The 17,421-nt window shown below is 39.1% G+C and overlaps 1 protein-coding gene across 1 annotated transcript in view; it reads left to right on the top strand.

The window, feature by feature from the left end:
• The first annotated feature begins 6,128 nt into the window (after window positions 1-6,128).
• The window catches only part of CCNB3 (cyclin B3), a 54,305-nt gene continuing 43,012 nt past the window's right edge, over window positions 6,129-17,421 (top strand). Inside the window, 3 exon segments of the mRNA XM_043896913.1 lie at window positions 6,129-6,599; window positions 10,478-10,606; window positions 12,869-12,955. Of these exon segments, the coding sequence (XP_043752848.1) occupies window positions 10,514-10,606; window positions 12,869-12,955 (180 nt within the window). The 5' untranslated portion in view covers window positions 6,129-6,599; window positions 10,478-10,513.

Here is a 17,421-nt window from a genome sequence, read left to right as displayed (position 1 = left end):
AATGTTGAGTTTTAAGCCAACTTTTTCACTCTCCTTTTTTCTCCTCATCAAGAGGCTCTTTTTAGTTCCTCTTCACTTTCTGTCATTAGAGTGGTATCATTTGCCTATCTGAGGTTGTTATTTCTCCCAGAAATCTTGATTCCAGTTTGTAACTCATCCAGCCTGGCATTTCACATGATGTACTCTGCCTATAAGTTAAATAAACAGAGTGACAATATACAGTCTTGTCCTACTCCATTCCCAATTTTGAACCAGTCCGTTGTTCCATATCTGGTTCTAGTTGTTGCTTCTTGACCCACATACAGGTTTCTTAGGAGACAGGTAAGATGATCTGGTATTTCCATCTCTTTCAAAATTTTCTACATTTGTTGTGATCTACACAATCAGAGGCTTTAGTGTAGTCAATGAAGCAGAAGTATATGTTTTTCTGGATTTCCCTTGCTTTCTCTATAATCCAACAAATGTTGGCAATTTGATCTCTGATTCTTCTACCTTTTATAAATCCAGCTTGTACATCTGGAAGTTCTCAGTTCTTGTACTGCTGAAGCCTAGCTTGAAGGATTTTGAGCATAACCTTACTAGCATGGGAAGTGAGCACAATTGTCCAGTAGTTTGAACATTCTTTAGTACTGCCCTTCTTTGGGATTAGAATGAAAACTGACCTTTTCCAGACCTGTGGCCACTGCTGGGGTTTCCAAATTTGCTGACATATTGAGTGCAGCACTTTAACAGCATCTTCTTTTATGATTTGAAATAGCTTAGCTGGGATTCTATCACCTCCAGTAGCTTTATTGGTAGTGATACTTTCTAAGGCCATTTGACTTCATACTCTAGGATATCTGACTGTAGATGAGTGACCACATTTTTGTAGTTATCCAGCTCATTAAGATCTTTTGTTGTACAGTTCTTCTGTGCATTCTTGCCACCTCCTCTTAATCTCTTCTGCCTCTGTTAAGTCCTTACTGTTTTTGTCCTTTATCTTGCCCATCCTTGTATGAAATGTTCCTTTGATATCTCCATTTTTCTTGGAGAGATCCTTACAGCTTATTTCATATATGATAGTTTTGTGACTCAATTCCCTATCCCTATATTGCCCCTCTCCCTTCCCTATCCTCATTGGTAACCACTGGTTTGTTTTCTATATCTCTGAGCCTGCTTCATTTTTGTTATATTTACTGTTTCTTTTCTTTTTTTTTACATTTCACATATAAGTAAATCACATACAGTATTTGTCCTTCTCTGTCTGACTTATTTTACTTAACATAATACCCTCCAGGTCCAACCATGTTGCTGCAAATCGAAAAATTTCATTCTTTTTATGGCTGAATAGTATTCCATGTGTGTGTGTGTGTGTCTGTGTGTGTGTGTCTGTGTGTGTATCTCACATCATCTTTATCCATTTATCTGTTGATAGACACTTAGGTTGCTTCCATACCGTGGCAATTTGTAAATAATGCTCCTATGAACATCAATGTACATGTATCTTATCTTTTTGAGTTAGTTTTGTTTTTCAGATATATACCCAGAAGTGGAATTGCTGGGTCATATGGTAGTTCTGTTTTCAGTTTTTTTGAGAACCTTTCATACTGTTTTCCAGAGTGGCTGTACCAATTTACATTCCCACCAACAGTGTACTATGGTTTCCTTTTCTCAACATCCTCACAAACACTTTGTTATGTATTGTCTTTTTGATGATGGCCATTTTGACAGATGTGAGGTGCTGTCTCATTGGGGTTTTGATTTACATTTCCCTGATGATTAGCAGTGTGAGCATCTTTTCATGTACCCATTGTCCATCTGCATTTCCCCTTTGGAAAAATGTCTATTTAGGACTTCTGTCCATTTTAAAATCAGAGTTTTTTTGGATGTTGTGTTGTATATAGCTTTTTTTTCAGTGCATGTTCTAATTATGCACAACATCTATATATGCACAACATATCACAGTCTACTGCAGTTGACATTTTATCAATTGGAGGGAGTGTAAAACTTTTCCTTCCTTTATCCTCCTACATTGATATTATTGTTTTAAACATTTCCTCTACATATATTGAGAACTGCATCAGGTAGTGTTATACATTTTGCTATAACTCTCAGACATAATTGAGAAAGCAGTATCAGAAGGAGGGTCAATTGTATATACCTGTATTTTTACTCTTTCCACAATTCTTTCTCCCTTATGTTATTAATACAAGATTCCTTCCATGACTATTTTTTCTACCTTGTAAACTTTCTATTCTTTTAAGAGGAGCATCTGAGAATGACTTCATTTCCCCTTCACTTCTGAAGGATATTTTCCTTGGATATAGAATTCTCAGTTGCCAACTGACAGCTCTTTCCTCTTAGTACTGGAAAAACATTGCCACCTTCTTCTGGCCTGTGTGGTTTCTATTGTCATTCGACAAAATTTTGCTCTATTAGAAAGGTATCATTTCTTTCTTGCTGCTTTCAAGGTTTTTTTTTGTCTTTAGTTTTCAGGAGTTTGATTATGATGTTTTTGTTTGAATTTCTTTGGGTTTATCCTCTTTAGGGTTTACTTACCTTCTTGAATGTAGGTTTATGTCTCTCTCAATTTTGGAAAACTTTCAGCCTTATTTCTTGGAATAAATATTTTTGTAGAAAAGATTACCAGAAGTAGAATCTCTGGGTAAAATGGTTCAAACTTTTAAAAGTCACTATATATTTTCAAATAACGCTCCTAAAGTTGGCAGCAGTTTTTATTTCTGCCAACAATGCAAGTACCTGTTTACTCACCCCTTTACCAACAGAAGTTATTATTAATCTATTAAAATTTTGCCAATATCCTAAACAAAGCAATGCATTGCTGTTTTAATCTACATGTATTTTTAGTGAAACTGAGCATATTTTTATGTTTATTGACCATTTGTATTTCTTCTCTAATTGTTCATTTCCTTGTCAGTTTTTTTTGATGGATAGTTCATCTTTTTCTTGTTGATCATGCAGTTCTCTTTGTACATTTTGGAAATTATTCCTTTGTCACTTGTGTTGACAATGTTTTTAGCCAGTTTGTTGTTAGATTTTTTAACCTTGTTTTTGTTTAGTTGTTTTGGCAAATACTACTTAATGTTATTGAGACTTTTGCTCAAAAATCTCTAAATTTTTTTCCTGTTTAGAAAGGTTTTCTTTATTCATGATTATAAAAATATTTTTTATATTTTATCTAATATTTCCATGATTTAATTTTCACAATTAAATGTTGGATCCATGTGAAATATATTTTCATGTTAAAGTGAAGTAGATAAGAGCAGATGTTTTCTACCAGGTTTTAATACAGGAATGTAGTGGGGAGGGGAAAGGAGAGTTCATAACAGTTTTGTATGCCTAGGTTGGAGGGAAATATTGGAAAATGGCAGTGTCAAAGAGCTGTCTCTTCTTTTCTTAGTATTCTCTCTGAGTGCTGCCCAAAGGAAAGGTTAAGTCAACTGGAAGTTTGAAAGTTGAGAGAATTTTTTTTTTAATTTTTGGAAAAATTATAATTTTTACTCAATTTTGTGAAAAACTGGAAGGAAATAGGAAAAATAAATTTCTTGTTTTGTGATTTTTGTGTTGCTGTTGTTTTGGTGGATGTACCTTTTCCTCTTTTGGCTAAAGAAGATTTGTAGTGACTTGTGTTAATATTATATTTCCTTTATAGTGCATACCAGTAGGCTGCTTGTCCACAGCGATGACCCTTAAAGGAAGATAACCCATTTACTTGGTTAACAAATATTTTTCAGTCATCTGTCCAGGAGACAGGTACGGGGTAGTGCTTTGCCTTTGGTCTCTGGAATCAGACTGCTTGGGTTTAAATCCCAATCTAATAGCTTACTAACTGTGTGATCTTGGGCAAGTTACTACAAGCTCCTCTTCTGCAACATGTGCTGTGTGCTTAGTCGCTCAGTTGTGTTCGACTCTTTGTGACCCCATGGGCTATAGCCTGCCAGGCTCCTCTGTCCATGGGGATTCTCCAGGCAAGAATACTGGGGTGGGCTTGCCATGCCCTCCTCCAGGGGGTCTTCCCAATCCAGGGATGGAACCCAGGTCTCCTGCATTGCAGGTGGATTCTTTACCAGCAGAGCTACCAGGGAAACCCTTCTGCAAAACAGAAACAGTAACAATTCATTGTATTGTTGTGAGTGTCAAAACAGTGTTACACATACAGTAAGCAGTTGATAAATGTGAACTCTTCTTAAAGCTAATCACTGAAGATAGAGCACAACACCTGTGGTCCTTGCAGTTGTGGAGCTTGCATTCTTGAGTGATGAGGTAGGTTCAACAATTAAAAATTGCAATAATTACTCTAAAAGAAATGTAAGGATTGAGATAAAGTATAAGGGAGTGGGAGAAGAACCCTACTCTAGATAACATGGTCAAGGAAGGCCTCTCTGAAGAGAGGATAGTTAAGCTGAGACTTTAAAGCATGAGAAAAAAAACAAACAAACAAGTGATTTAAAGAAGAGAGGGAAGACTATTTCTGACAGTGGGAACATCATGTGTGAAGATCCCGAGGAGTGTGATTTTCTGTATATTCAAAGTTTGGGAAGAAGATCATTATGGCTGGAATGGAGTAAATGAGAAAGAGAGTGGTATGAAATGGGGTTGGTGAGATAGATGGGACTTGTAGTCCACGGTAAGGAGTTTGGATTTTAATTTAGTGGGTAACTACAAAAGCAGGAGAGGGACATAATTTTTGTTTTTTTAAAAGGTTGATTGTACCATTGTATTGTATTTGCATTACAGAAGAGCCAGATTGGAAAGGGGTAGAGCAGCTTGGAGGCTTTTGACAGTGGTCCCATTGAGAGATCATGGTGGTAGTGGAGATGGAGAGAAGTGGATGGATATAAAATATATTTTTGAGGTAGAATCAACAGGACTTGCTGACGGATTGGATTTGGGAGGTTAAGGTGATGGAAAAGAGTAGAATCAAGGATGATACCCAGGTTTCTGGTTTGATTAACAGGCTTGATATGGTAACATTTTCTGAAATGGGGGGCATTGGAGGAAGGATTAGATTTGGTGAGGTTGTGAATATGTTGAGTTTGAGATATCTATTAGACATCCAAGTGGAGATGTGGAATAATCAATTGGATTTGTGAGTCTGGAGTTCAGGGCCAGCTTTTAGGTGATATTTAAAGTCATGGATTTATATGTGATAACCTAGGGAAATTAAAAAGAGGCAAGGGCCTGGGATCATGTGACTATTTTCCCTTTAATGTAAAAGCTATGAGATACTATCAGTAAAAGGAGAATGGACTAATAATAAAGGTAAAAATGTAGTTTAGTAGTAGAGTATCTGTATATGAAGGAATTCTTAGATTTCATTCCTGGCATCTCCACTTTTCTCTTTCCCTCCTCAGAACATAGAGCAGGGTGATAAACTCTTCAAGTCTTTTGTCAGTTACTCATATATTTTTTCCTAGCTCCTGGACCAAAGCAGGTGCTCAATAAATGCTGAATGAATTAATTAATGTACTAACGAAATAAACGAGAATACCAGTGGTAGTACCTGCTTTGCCACAATGCAGCATTTTGATAATGGGCAGTTACCAAGCATGGGGCTTCACCGGTGCCTCAGAGGTAAAGAATCTGGCTGCAATGCAGGTGCTGCAGGAAACACGAGTTTGATCCCTGGGTCGGAAAGATCCCCTGGAGGAGGGCATGGCAACCCACTCCAGTATTCTTGCCTGGAGAATCCCATAGACAGAGGAGCCTGGCAGGCTGCAGTCCATAGGGTCACAAAGAGTCTGACACGACTAAAGTGACTTAGCACGCATGCAATTAGCAAGCTACAATTTTCTTGTGTCTGTAAAATGGCAATAATAAAAGCACCTACCTTTTGGGACAATGTTTAAAACAATTTAAAAAGTTATAGCAATCAGCAAGAGCTAGCGTTCAATTAATGTTAGCTACTATTAGCTATCTGCACTATGGGTGCTATCCATAAAATAGGGGCAATAATTTCTGCTCTGCTTCCATCACAAGGCCATTTGTGAAGCCAGCAAGAGTTAACGTTTGACTCTATAAAAGCTTATTATTGTTGTTGTTGTTATTATTTGGCCGCCCTGCGGTTTTCGGGATCTTGGTTCCCCCACCAGGGATTGAACCTGGGCCAGGGCAGAGAAAGCAGCGAGTCTTAACCCACTGGATCGCCAGGCAATTCTCCAAAGCTTATTAATATTTTAATTGCTCTGGACTTCACCACGTAATGCATCCACTCTCTTCATCCTCCGGCAGGGTTATTTAAATGAAAACACAACGTTAAAGGGACCCAGTACTCCCTTTGTCAGTCCAGTCCGCTCCAACCAATGGTACTCGAAACCACGCCCCACTGGGAAGTCTATTAGCCTCAGAGTTCACTTTGAAAATATCCAGCCCGCCCCTCCTTGCTAGGCTGGCGCAAGTCTCAACGGCACGCTGATTGGCCCCTGCTGGCCAATCACCACCGCTCTTCCTCCTGGGCTGTACTTTTCAAAATTCGCTTGGATAAATTGAGATGGACGCCGGTTGCTGCAACGCGGAGCATTGCGGTCACTTCCCTGGCCTCACCTGGCCTGGGAGTGCGTCCGTGATCTTTCCTGTTCTGCCCTCAATCTCGATATGAGGTAGGCGCCTTTGAACTTGTACTACTTCCTCGAATGTCCGGCTCTGTCGCCCGCGGGTGGGTCCTTGAGGCTCACTCCAGCCCCTGTAACTTTTTTGTCTGAATGCGTCTTGCCACGAAACTTTTGCTTTCTCCTGTCAGTCAGCAGCCTGCGGAGAGAGTCCTGTCCGAGGTTGGGTAGGGAGTGTGTATTAGAGGGTGAGATGGCAAAATAAACAAACAAAACCCAAACTGGTTCCCGGCTTTTAAATGCAGCTACCGCTGCGCATCCCTGAATCAGAGTACATTTCTGTAGTCTTTTCACAAGTGAAGCTGTACAAGATCAATTTAACCTACAAAACGTACTTAAGTTAGAGAATGCAACGTGAGGGATATCTTAAACTACAGGTTGAAGGATATGAAGGGGGATGGAAACGTGTCTTTTCTCCCTTGTTTCCAGTCAGTCCGTCAGTTGTGTGCTCAGTCGTGTCCGACTCTTTGCGACCCCATGGACTATAGCCCGCCAGGCTCCTCTATCCGTGTAATATTTTCCACGCAAGAATACTGGAGTGGGTTGCCATTTCCTCCTCTCGGGGATCTTCCCCACCCAGGGATCGAACCCAAGTCTCTTGTGTCTCCTGCATTGGCAGGCGAGTGCCTTACCACTGCGCCACCTGGGAAGCACCGTTGTCTCCACTAGCTAGTGATAGAAGAGAGTTAGTGAGACTTAAGATTTTCACCTTCAGTCCCATCCAGCTCTGGCTTTGTCATGGCTCTCTGCTGTGGTCCTCCTGGAATCCTAGAATGTCAGAGGTTGAAGGGATCCAAGAACAAAGCTTCTTAAACGTTAAAGTGCATACAAATCACCAGGGGAAGTTAACTTCCACTTTCAGATTTGGTAAAGCCTAGCTTGGCGAGTGAGATTTTAAATTGCTAACAAGCTCCCAGGTGATGCCAATATTGCTGGCCCATTGACGATGGTTAAATGTCCAGGAGACTCTGGTCTCACTGTCTCATTTTCTTAGGTGAAGGAAGGAAGCCTGGAGAGGGAAAAGGGACCTGTCCAGTGTCACTCAGCCAGCTAGGGACAGGATCAGAACTACACTTTAGGCATCCTCCCCAGCTTAGTGCTGCTTTCATTGACATCATGCTGCTTTCTCTCCCCAGTGTCTTGCTGTCTGTAATCTGCCTTTGTATATAAAAAGAAGTTGCTACTGTTTCCTGAGACTGTTCTGATCTACAGTTTTGGACTTTGAGCAGTTGGGCTTCTGAACAAGCCAACTTGTCTCTGTGTGGGTTTCAACACCAGCTTCGGATAGCCGGTGGAGCCTTTAACACTCATCAGTAATGGAAAAGGAAAGTCTGGAAAGTGGAGAGGATTCTAATTTTATTGTCTAAGTAAGGCTAAGGGTTCTGTAGGTAGTAGAAGTTGAGAGTGTTCTGCAGTGTCCTTTTATGAAAACATGCTTTTGGTGGTGTCAATCCCCTCCCCTCTCCTAGTGGCAGGAAAATTAGTTACTTAAGCCAGATTATTGTTCAGGATAATGAAAGTGATAAATGACCATCATCTGAAAACTGATTTTCTCTGAGGTTTAGTCATGCTGTGATGTCATCAGCCAAAAGTTTTCTGGCCTGTTGACTCCAGTTTGATTTTTTTCTTTCCACTTGAAAGATAAAGATTTCAGAACCTGAGTCTTCGGTCATCCATAAAGAATTGTATGAGGTGTGAACAATAATAGTGGAGTGAGTGGTTTTCATACAGTCCAGTTAAGGCTGGGTTCACTCAATTTAGCTTTATTTCTGCTTGGCTGAGTTTTGAGGGATGAAATGGAAAATGGGTTTGGATTTGGAGGAAGAGAAGGAGAGTAAGATGCACCATTTATTCTGAGGACGTACCAGGTTAAGCTTTGCACGTGCAAATTTACATTTGAGCCATACGATACCTCTGCAAGTAAGAGGTGGTGCATAGCTCTTTTGCAAATGAGGAAACTGAGGCTTAAAGATGCTTAACTGGCTGATTTAGAAGCCCAATTACTTCTTTAAAAAGAAGTCTGTGGTCATTCTAACTCCTCATTACTCCTCATACTACCATTCTGTGGCCTTTCACTTTATTCTCTGGGCTGTTTTGGAATCTTTTTCACATACAATCAGAGAGACATCATGGTATTTTAGAAAAGAGCCCTGGAAAGAGCTGGGTGATCTATACTGCTTAATAGTTTGTCCTGTGTAGTAAATAACTTTTAACTCATCTGAGACTATGAAGTGGAAAGAATTATACTTGCCCTGCTTAACCTCACAGCTTGAGGAGGATTAACTGACATAATAAATGTGAAGGCACTTATTTGTGCTGACTTTTCCTCAACGAACAAAATGTTTAATATTGTCCATCCAAAGCAAAACCCAAGTTAGCCTTTCTTTTTTCTTCAACCTTTCTCTCAAACTGCAATCTTCTCTGCAGTCTTCACAGCATGGTCCCAGCCTAGCTCTCAGCCTCTTTCTAACTCCTCCCAACACATTATACTTCACACTCCAGGCACCTTGGATGTTTCCAAACCTGCTGTGCTCTACACGTTCAAGCCTCTGCCTGGGCTCTGGCTTTCTTTGCCTGGAAAGCTCACCTGTCTACTTGGGAACCTTTTTATCATATTAAGTCCAGATCAAATATAGTCTCCTCTGTGAAGCCTTCCTCCACCCCATCTCCCACAAGATTACTGACTTTCCATTATGTTTCTAAAGTGCTTTGTGTCTACTGTTAGTAAATCATTTGTCACATTTATATGTTGCTGTTAGAGCTGTGCCTGTGAATGCTTCTAGGATAAGATCCATGATTTATTTGTGTTTATCTCCATTGCCTGATGTATCTTGTACATAAATTTGTCGCATTGCCTTTAGGGTCTCTCTTAATGGAAGCCTGTTCTTTGTCAAATGTCATTGAACTTGGAGACTGAGTATGGGTGGGTTCAGAAGGGCAGTTGTATCTGAGTGGGAAGGGTCTCTTTTATATTCAAGAACTGATTGCTCCTAATGTGCTTGTAAGACACTTAAGTGTATCATAACTTAAGTGTATCATAAGACACTTAAGTATATCACAAGTTATGATTGTGAGTTCTTAGTTTAGTTTGAGAACTCACAAGCTAAAAGAACCTTAAGGAGTATAGAATGGGGTCCCACATTGAGGTGGGGTGAAGGTAGGACTCTCCTAAGTTCTGTAATGACTTAAATTTTTTATGTCAAATGATTTTCACCAAGTAAGTTCCTTCTGCTATTATCTTTTGTTTTGTTTTTTTTTTTCACCAGTATTATCTTTTGATTTGATTTTTTTTTACCAGATGTCTGGAACTGGACTGCAGTTTCTTGATTGAATGCAGCCTAGAATACCCTCTGGCCTATTCTGCATGTGTATGCGTGCAGTGTATTCTTTCGCCTTCTCTGTAGCATCATCATTGCTGGGGCCAGGACCCCATGCCTTTTAAAGAAAATTAACCCTACCAGTGAGCCTCCATACTATATGATTTGTCATGTTCTTGATTTTTCAACTGTTAATTTTCCTCTAGTGTTCCTAGGCCTAAGCTAGGGGCTAGGCCACAGTCCCAGTACCCACAGGGGGTGGCGGGCACTGTGCTTGGCTTTTTACACAGAGTTATCTCATTTAATTTGAACAGTGCCCTGCAAAGATGCGTATACTTACCTCCATCTTGCAGATGAGATAACTGAAGCCCAGGGAGGTTAAGTCACTTGCCCATGGTTAAATGTGGTACAACCAAGATTTGATCCCAGATCTGCTAACATCGAAGTCTGTTTTCTCCTAGGGATGTTATGGAGAGACTGGGTTTTCTCAAGGATCTCCAGAGAATCAGTGATGTTTCTGGTGAATGTTTTAAAGAGTCTTTCTGATTGCAGCCCTGCCTTGGATAGATGCTGCTGAATCTGTAAGAAATGCCACTGCCGCTACCACCCCAACACTCCAAACATGAGACAAGGAAATCTCAGTCCAGCATTGTGCCCAGTGATCATGAACCATCTGAAAAGGTTAGAGCAAGCTGTCCCTCCCAGTAGTGTCTCATTTAGCCTCTTTTCTGTGTTGGCTTAGTCCCTATCCTCCCCTCTATATCTTTTGGAATATGTGTGGTTAATCTGAGAAAGTGAGAAGGCATGGCAAACCTTGTAGTTGGAGGAGACCAGCAAATTATCACTTGGGGAGAAAGCATAAACTCTTCTTTCCCTTAAGTGCATGGCTAAGATGAAGGGTGTCCTCCACAACTTTCAAAAGCAAACAATACTCAGTTCTCATTAGTGATCCCATTTAAACTCTTATTTTCTCTGAGAGGCTCAAAGCACCTTGCCAGGTGGCTGCTTAGTACATCCTGGGGAGAGTATGATGATTAGGTCAACAAATGTATTATAATGCTTTTTACAGCTATTAAATTTGAAGAATGGGTCCATTTTGAGCCTGTTGTTTTGACCTTGTGAATAGTTTGACATTGACATTCCGAGCTTGTGATGGTCTGTGTTTGCCATCAGTCATATTTTAATCAGAATTTTACTAACACTGATGAATTGTTGCTAAGAAAGTGTTTCCTGGAGCAAACATCATTAGGCCAATTTAATTTCCTTGATTGGTTTTCTCTCAGCACAGATAAACACTTTCTAATCATTTTCATTTTTGTCTCACTAAAATGGTTTTCTCGGAGGTTAGGGAAAACAAGTGTATTTTTCCTATGTAAATTTGGCAAGAAAGATTTGATATATTGATCAAATTTTTGTTCATATCAAATTTTATGATTAGAGTTGTGCCACTCTACATTTTCTTTTGTGGCAGTTATTTTTCCAAATCCAACTTTCTCAGGGTGTATTTTGCAAATATAAATTTTATAGGATTCACTTTCACCATTAATTTTATTTGGGGCTGGTTATTTCTGCCAGTAATATTAAGTAGGAGTGGGATAGCAGACCATAGTTAATTTCTAAGCTAATTTGTGAGAAAATAATTTATTCTTTGCTAATTATTTCCATTAGGATTATTTATCATTAACTAGATGAAAGACTAATAGTTTACTTATTTCTTAGCTTGAACAGTTAAAAAACAGAAGTAATTCTTCTCAGCTCTTTCAGGATTCCTCCACTGTACTAGAATTGGTCTATTGTAATATGAATCCAATTCTCTAAGTTTCTAATCATTTACTGTGTCATGTACTAGCTGTACATAATGTAAAGAGAGAAACAGAAAATAAATGGTCTGACCTCAGTGTTCTGTTTCACGTTGTAACAGCTCTCTGACATAGGTAAGGCAGAGTTCTCAATTCATAAAGTAAATCTGATACATAGGACACGTTCACCAAACAAAAACTGTTAGGGAATAGAGAAACCCTACAGTGTGATTTACCTTAACCTTTAACCCCATAGAGATAGTCTTGCTCATTTGGTAGTGGGATAAGGCATTTCAGATAAACACTAGCTAGAAAGAAAGCTCCGTTTGCTCCAAAATATTCACCCTGCCTCCTTTTCCGCATTCCTCCCTTGTATACACTAAAAGGGATAAATATGAATTACCAAACTCCTTTCTTAAAATACAGAATTTTCCTTATGAGGTTTGAAATCACATTGGATCATATATTTAGAAAATACTATTTCTGCCCATTTACAGTTTATATAAACTTTTAAAAAACATGTATTCTCTTATTTGATCCTCAAATAAGTAGGTCATCTTTCCAGTTTTACTGATGAGAAGATTGAGGTTCAGAAATTAAGTGACTTTTCCAAGGTCAGTCACTAGTAAAGGACTGATCCTGGATCAGTATCTAGGTATGTGTGTGATTATCCTTATTGAGAATGTCTTAAATCAACTACTTAACATAAGAGACACTTAAATTTTGTTAAATTATTGAACTAATTTACCTGGGAATGTCCATATTAGATTAATGACTGGGAGTTGCCAGGTGGTGGTGAAGGTCATGATTAATCTTGGCTAGGATAGCCATAGATATGAGAGGAGTAAGAGAGAAAATTAGCTTCACCAAGCTATTTTGCTCATTTTAAGAGTTACACTGAAGGTTGTGCTGTCTCCTCACAGCCTTGTCACCATCATCAGTGATTATTACCTCCTTCAGGGACTCTCTAAGCAGCAGTGAGTGCCAAAACTTTCTTTTGTTGTAATTTATTAGGGTTTATTATAGGTATTCCCAATTGCTTGGCGATTCAGGCATTTCCTTGTTGAGCTCCAAAGATGACCTGAAGTCCCTGAAAAGACTGTTCACAATTGGATATACTCATTTACCTCTTTTATTTTTGTAGAAGGATGAGAAGTACCAAGCAAAGAAATCTCCATTTTCACCTCAGGGACCACTCAAAAAGAGATCAGCTTTTGAAGATCTCACCAATGTGAGTATGCTAGACTAATCCTATGGTGTTGCATAAGGTTCAAACAACCTCTTCCTTGAGGGACCTTTCTAGTTTACCAAACCCTGACCCTCTGTAGAATGCTGAGAGCCAATTTTATTTGCTGAGAGCCAGTTCCAATTTTCTTTGGAATCAATGACCCAATTTCAGAAACTGTAGGGGCTTTTCTGCTGGCACATACCATCTGTATTAATTGGTGGAGGTCTCTGAAAGCAGCAGACAGAATGATGACCAGATGTGAAATTGTAGATAAATATGAGAACTATGGAATCTTGCATTTAGGTAAAGTCCAGAGATGGCTCGACTGGCTGCCTTGGCCTTGGAGGCAAGTGTCAATACTATGGTGGATTCATTGTAGTCTAGGGCAGTGTTTATCAGTTCAGGCACTATGGGCATTTTTGAATAGGACAGCTTTTCTACTGTGTAGGATTGACTGCAACAAGCATTCCTGGCCCCTGGCATTAAGTTCCAGCAGCATCCCAGTCATATTGATAATCAAAACTGCCCTCTGATGTACAGAATCATTGATGACCACAGTTCCATTATCTGGTTTTCGACTAGGGATATCTAGAAACTCAATTGTGACTAGAATTCTTGAGTTTACTTCGAAGTTACCTCCCTTCTGGTATTATTAAGGTACTAGCAAAAAATAAAATTTAATAGTTAGAATGTTACTAATTGAATATAGGTAACCTTTGGTCTTAGAAATCAGTAATACCTGATACCTCCTGAGTGTTTACCACATGCCAGGCACTATTCTAAGCATTGTCCCATGTATCCACCCACTTAATACCCATAAAATCCTATGAGGCAGACACTAAAACTATAACCCCTTTACAGATGAAGACTTGGCTAGTGTTGGTTTTGAAGTCCGTTTTATCTAGGATACAGAGAACCCTAGTGAGGCCTGTCCTGCCCTCTATAAAAGAGTGTCCTTTTGTGGCTACCAGAATTCTTACTTTTACTAGATAATATTTTACTGCCTTGGGCAGGGTTGGATAAGCATTGGCAAAGTTATCTTCTTTATATCTCTGCTCTTTAGATGCCATGTGACCACTTTTGTGTTAAACCAGTCTTTCCCCCATGCAGATTACAACATGTGTAATTGTGTTACAGCTTTCTGCATAATCAGATTTACTATATACTGGTTGAAAGAGCTGCCGCCCACACAGACCTGTAAAGTTAGATTCATTTCCTGACTTATTTTACCATTGCTCTTGAAACTGTTGCGATAAGGTAGTCACGTAAGTCAGGAGCAGATGCAGCCTATCTTAGTGTAGTTTCCCTTGGCCTCCAGAGTCCCTGATGGCAGTGCAAAGAAAAGTCTAACAGCATATGAGAAACTTCTCTGCTGTGTCTCAGTACTTTTTTGTTTGTGAAATTTATGTCATCATCGATAAAGAACAAACAAATTAATAGGAAATACATGCTAGGGCTCTCCTGGTTCTCCAACTGAATTCACCATCTGTTAGGTCACATACTCTAGGGGTAGGGAAAGCAAGGCATCCCTGGGAAGTATCTCTGCCTCTAGCTTTTCAGAAGCTCAGAAAGCCCATTTCCCCTTTTGCCTTCAAGTTCTGGTCATTTTGAATTGTCTTTGGTGCTTTCCAGAGAAAGTTCCGTCATTACAATATCCTAAGTCATTCCAGGATTGAACATTTCTGCAGATGTCTGAGCTCATCTCTTTGAGGGTTGAGGACTCCTTTCTCTCTGAATTTTGGGGATTCCCTTTATGATGGTTTGCTCCTTCCTGTCAGTATTACTATGTCTTCATGTCCCCATATCTGTCTTCTCCTCAGCATTCACCACAGTGAGGTTCTGGATGGCCAAAGGAGCTGATCTGTTTTAGTTATTTAGTCTGCTATGAGTTCTCTTTTTTTCCCTCTCCTTTATCCTTCCAGCATGGGAAGGACTTTTGATTTGTTAGAGCTGATCCTGAGCCATTGGATGAGGAGATAAGGTCTATTTCCTAAATTATTTTTTGTCAGTAGGATTTTCATCTCTATTTTACTATTTCTCGGTGAAAGAATTATGGGGAAATACTGGTAAAGATCCCCTTGAACTTAGATCTGAAAATATTAGTGCTTTGAACCTTCACATATAGCAAGTAGAAAGTTTCACTCTGGGAATTAGAGTCTCCACCTCTCTCCTGCCAAGAATGCACATCTTTTCCAATTGTGGATCTCGGCTGGACACAGAAGGAGTTTGTAAATCTTTAGGTGAAATTCAAATACAAACTGTGCCAAACTCTTTGAAGAGCAGAAGTGGACAACAACCTGAGGGCCTAAGAAAGAATTCTCTGCTGGATTGTTGTAGCTTATTATGATAGATGATACAAAGGCATAATTTTTTATATTTCATTTGGAAATAATTTCAAATTTATAATAAGTTGCAAAAAGAATAATACAAAGAACACACATATACCTTTTACCTAGGTTCACCTATTATTAACATTTTATCTCATCTTCTTACATACATCATGGCCCTTTACCCCTAAGTACTTCAGTGTATATTACCTCAGAGAAGTACTCTTATATAACTGTAGTGCAGTCAACTTCATAAGTTTACACTGATGTAATGTTTTTATGTAATTTATTGCCCATATTCCCATTCTTCCCATTGACTTTGTAAAGTCAACATTATAAGCATTTTTCCCCCTCCAGGGAAGGATCCAGTCTAGGGTTGTTTACTTGTCATGTCTCTAGCTTCTTTTAATTTGGAATGCTTCCATAGCTTCTCTTTGTTTTTTATGACATTTCTGAAGAATAAAGTCCCACTCAACCCCCCTTTTAAAAGTAGAACATTCCTCATTTTATGTTTTTCTAATGTTTCCATGGGATTAGATTGGTGTTATACATGACTGGAGTACTGTATAGGTGATCGTCTGTCCTTAGGGTATCACAGCTGGAGGCATACAATGTCCATCTGTCACTCATTGGTGAGGTTAATTTTGATCACCCAGTCAAGATGTTGTCTGGTTTCTCTGCTGTATAATGACTGTGTTTTTCCCTCTTGCAACTAACAGTCTGTGGGACACACTCTTAAGAGCCTGCAAATAACTGCTTTTCATCAACATGCCCCCTAGATTTAGTACCCACTGATGATTTTTGCCTAACCCAGCCTTTATGGTGATTTTTCCAGCTGTAGCTCTTGCTCCCCATTTACCAATCTGCCCTTGGCATTCTATAAGCAGAGCCTTCCCTTCTTCCCTGTTTATTATTAATATAGACTTATGAATTTTTATTTTTCAGTGGTTTGTTGTTCATTATTATATTATTTTGGTGTTCAGATTGTCCCAGATTTGGCCACTAGGGTCCCCTTGAATCTAATTATTGTGTCTTTGTGACATACTCTCATCATTTTTTTGAGCATTTTCGTTCCAGCATAACAGGATGTCTCAGACTCATCATGTGCATATTTTTATCTCAGACAGGGAGTCAACTGTTTTTCCAAAGAATTCCTGCTCCTTTGAGTGGGGAATAGTACTAGAGACCAAGATCTCAGTGCTAGGTGTGCTACTGGGGTATCTGCTTTTTCTGCCCTTTCTGTAGACAGAGTTAGGAAATATCTGGATGTAATACATATATTTGTTGTTCTTTTAGTCACTAATTCATGTCCAACTCTTTGTGACCCCATGGACTGTAGCTCACCAGGCTTCTCTGTCCATGGGATTCTCCAGGCAAGAAAACTGGAGTGGGTTTCCATTTCCTTCTCTAGGGGATCTTCCTGACCCAGGGATGAAACTGGGACTCCTGCATTGGCAGGCGGATTCTTTACTTCTGAGCCACCAGGGAAGCCCACATATACATTATACATACACACATATCTGTACTTAAAGATATATATACACACATATATCTATATATACAAGTAACACACACTCCTATATATTCAGATGTATATATACATATACCTGTGTAAGAAATCATGAGTCTACACATCTCCCATTCCAATGCACAGGATTCTTTCTTATATTCCTCAATCCATAGTTGTATGTTCCTTCTTTACATTGAGAACCATGATTCCCAAGATCATCAGCATATTTACTCAATACTATAATACATCTAAAAGTTTCAGAATTACTTCTTCCACACTACCATAATAAACACACCTATTAAAAAGAGTTACAGATTTGTGATATTCCCTACTACCCCACAAACTCATCCTGATTGAGGATGTATATACTGAGGGTATATAGCCTGTGTTTACTTGGATTAGCTGTTTCTTGTATTTTCTTCTGTTTTCTTTCTTTTGTCCTTCAGTGTGGTTAGGTATTTATTTGGAATATAATTAGATTCAATTTGTTTTATTTTAAAGGCATAACCTTTAAAATGATTTTTTATTAATGTTATTCACAGTCCTGTGATTTCTTCTACTATTTAATAGAATTAGTCATGATTAGAGTTTCTGGTGGAGCTCCCCAGAGCCCCATGTTAAATAAATATCCC

Source organism: Cervus elaphus, chromosome X, assembly GCF_910594005.1.
Source record: "Cervus elaphus chromosome X, mCerEla1.1, whole genome shotgun sequence".
NCBI lineage: Eukaryota > Metazoa > Chordata > Mammalia > Artiodactyla > Cervidae > Cervus > Cervus elaphus.
The sequence above is the reverse complement of the archived record's forward strand: the minus strand, read 5'-3'. Positions and strand labels throughout refer to the sequence as shown.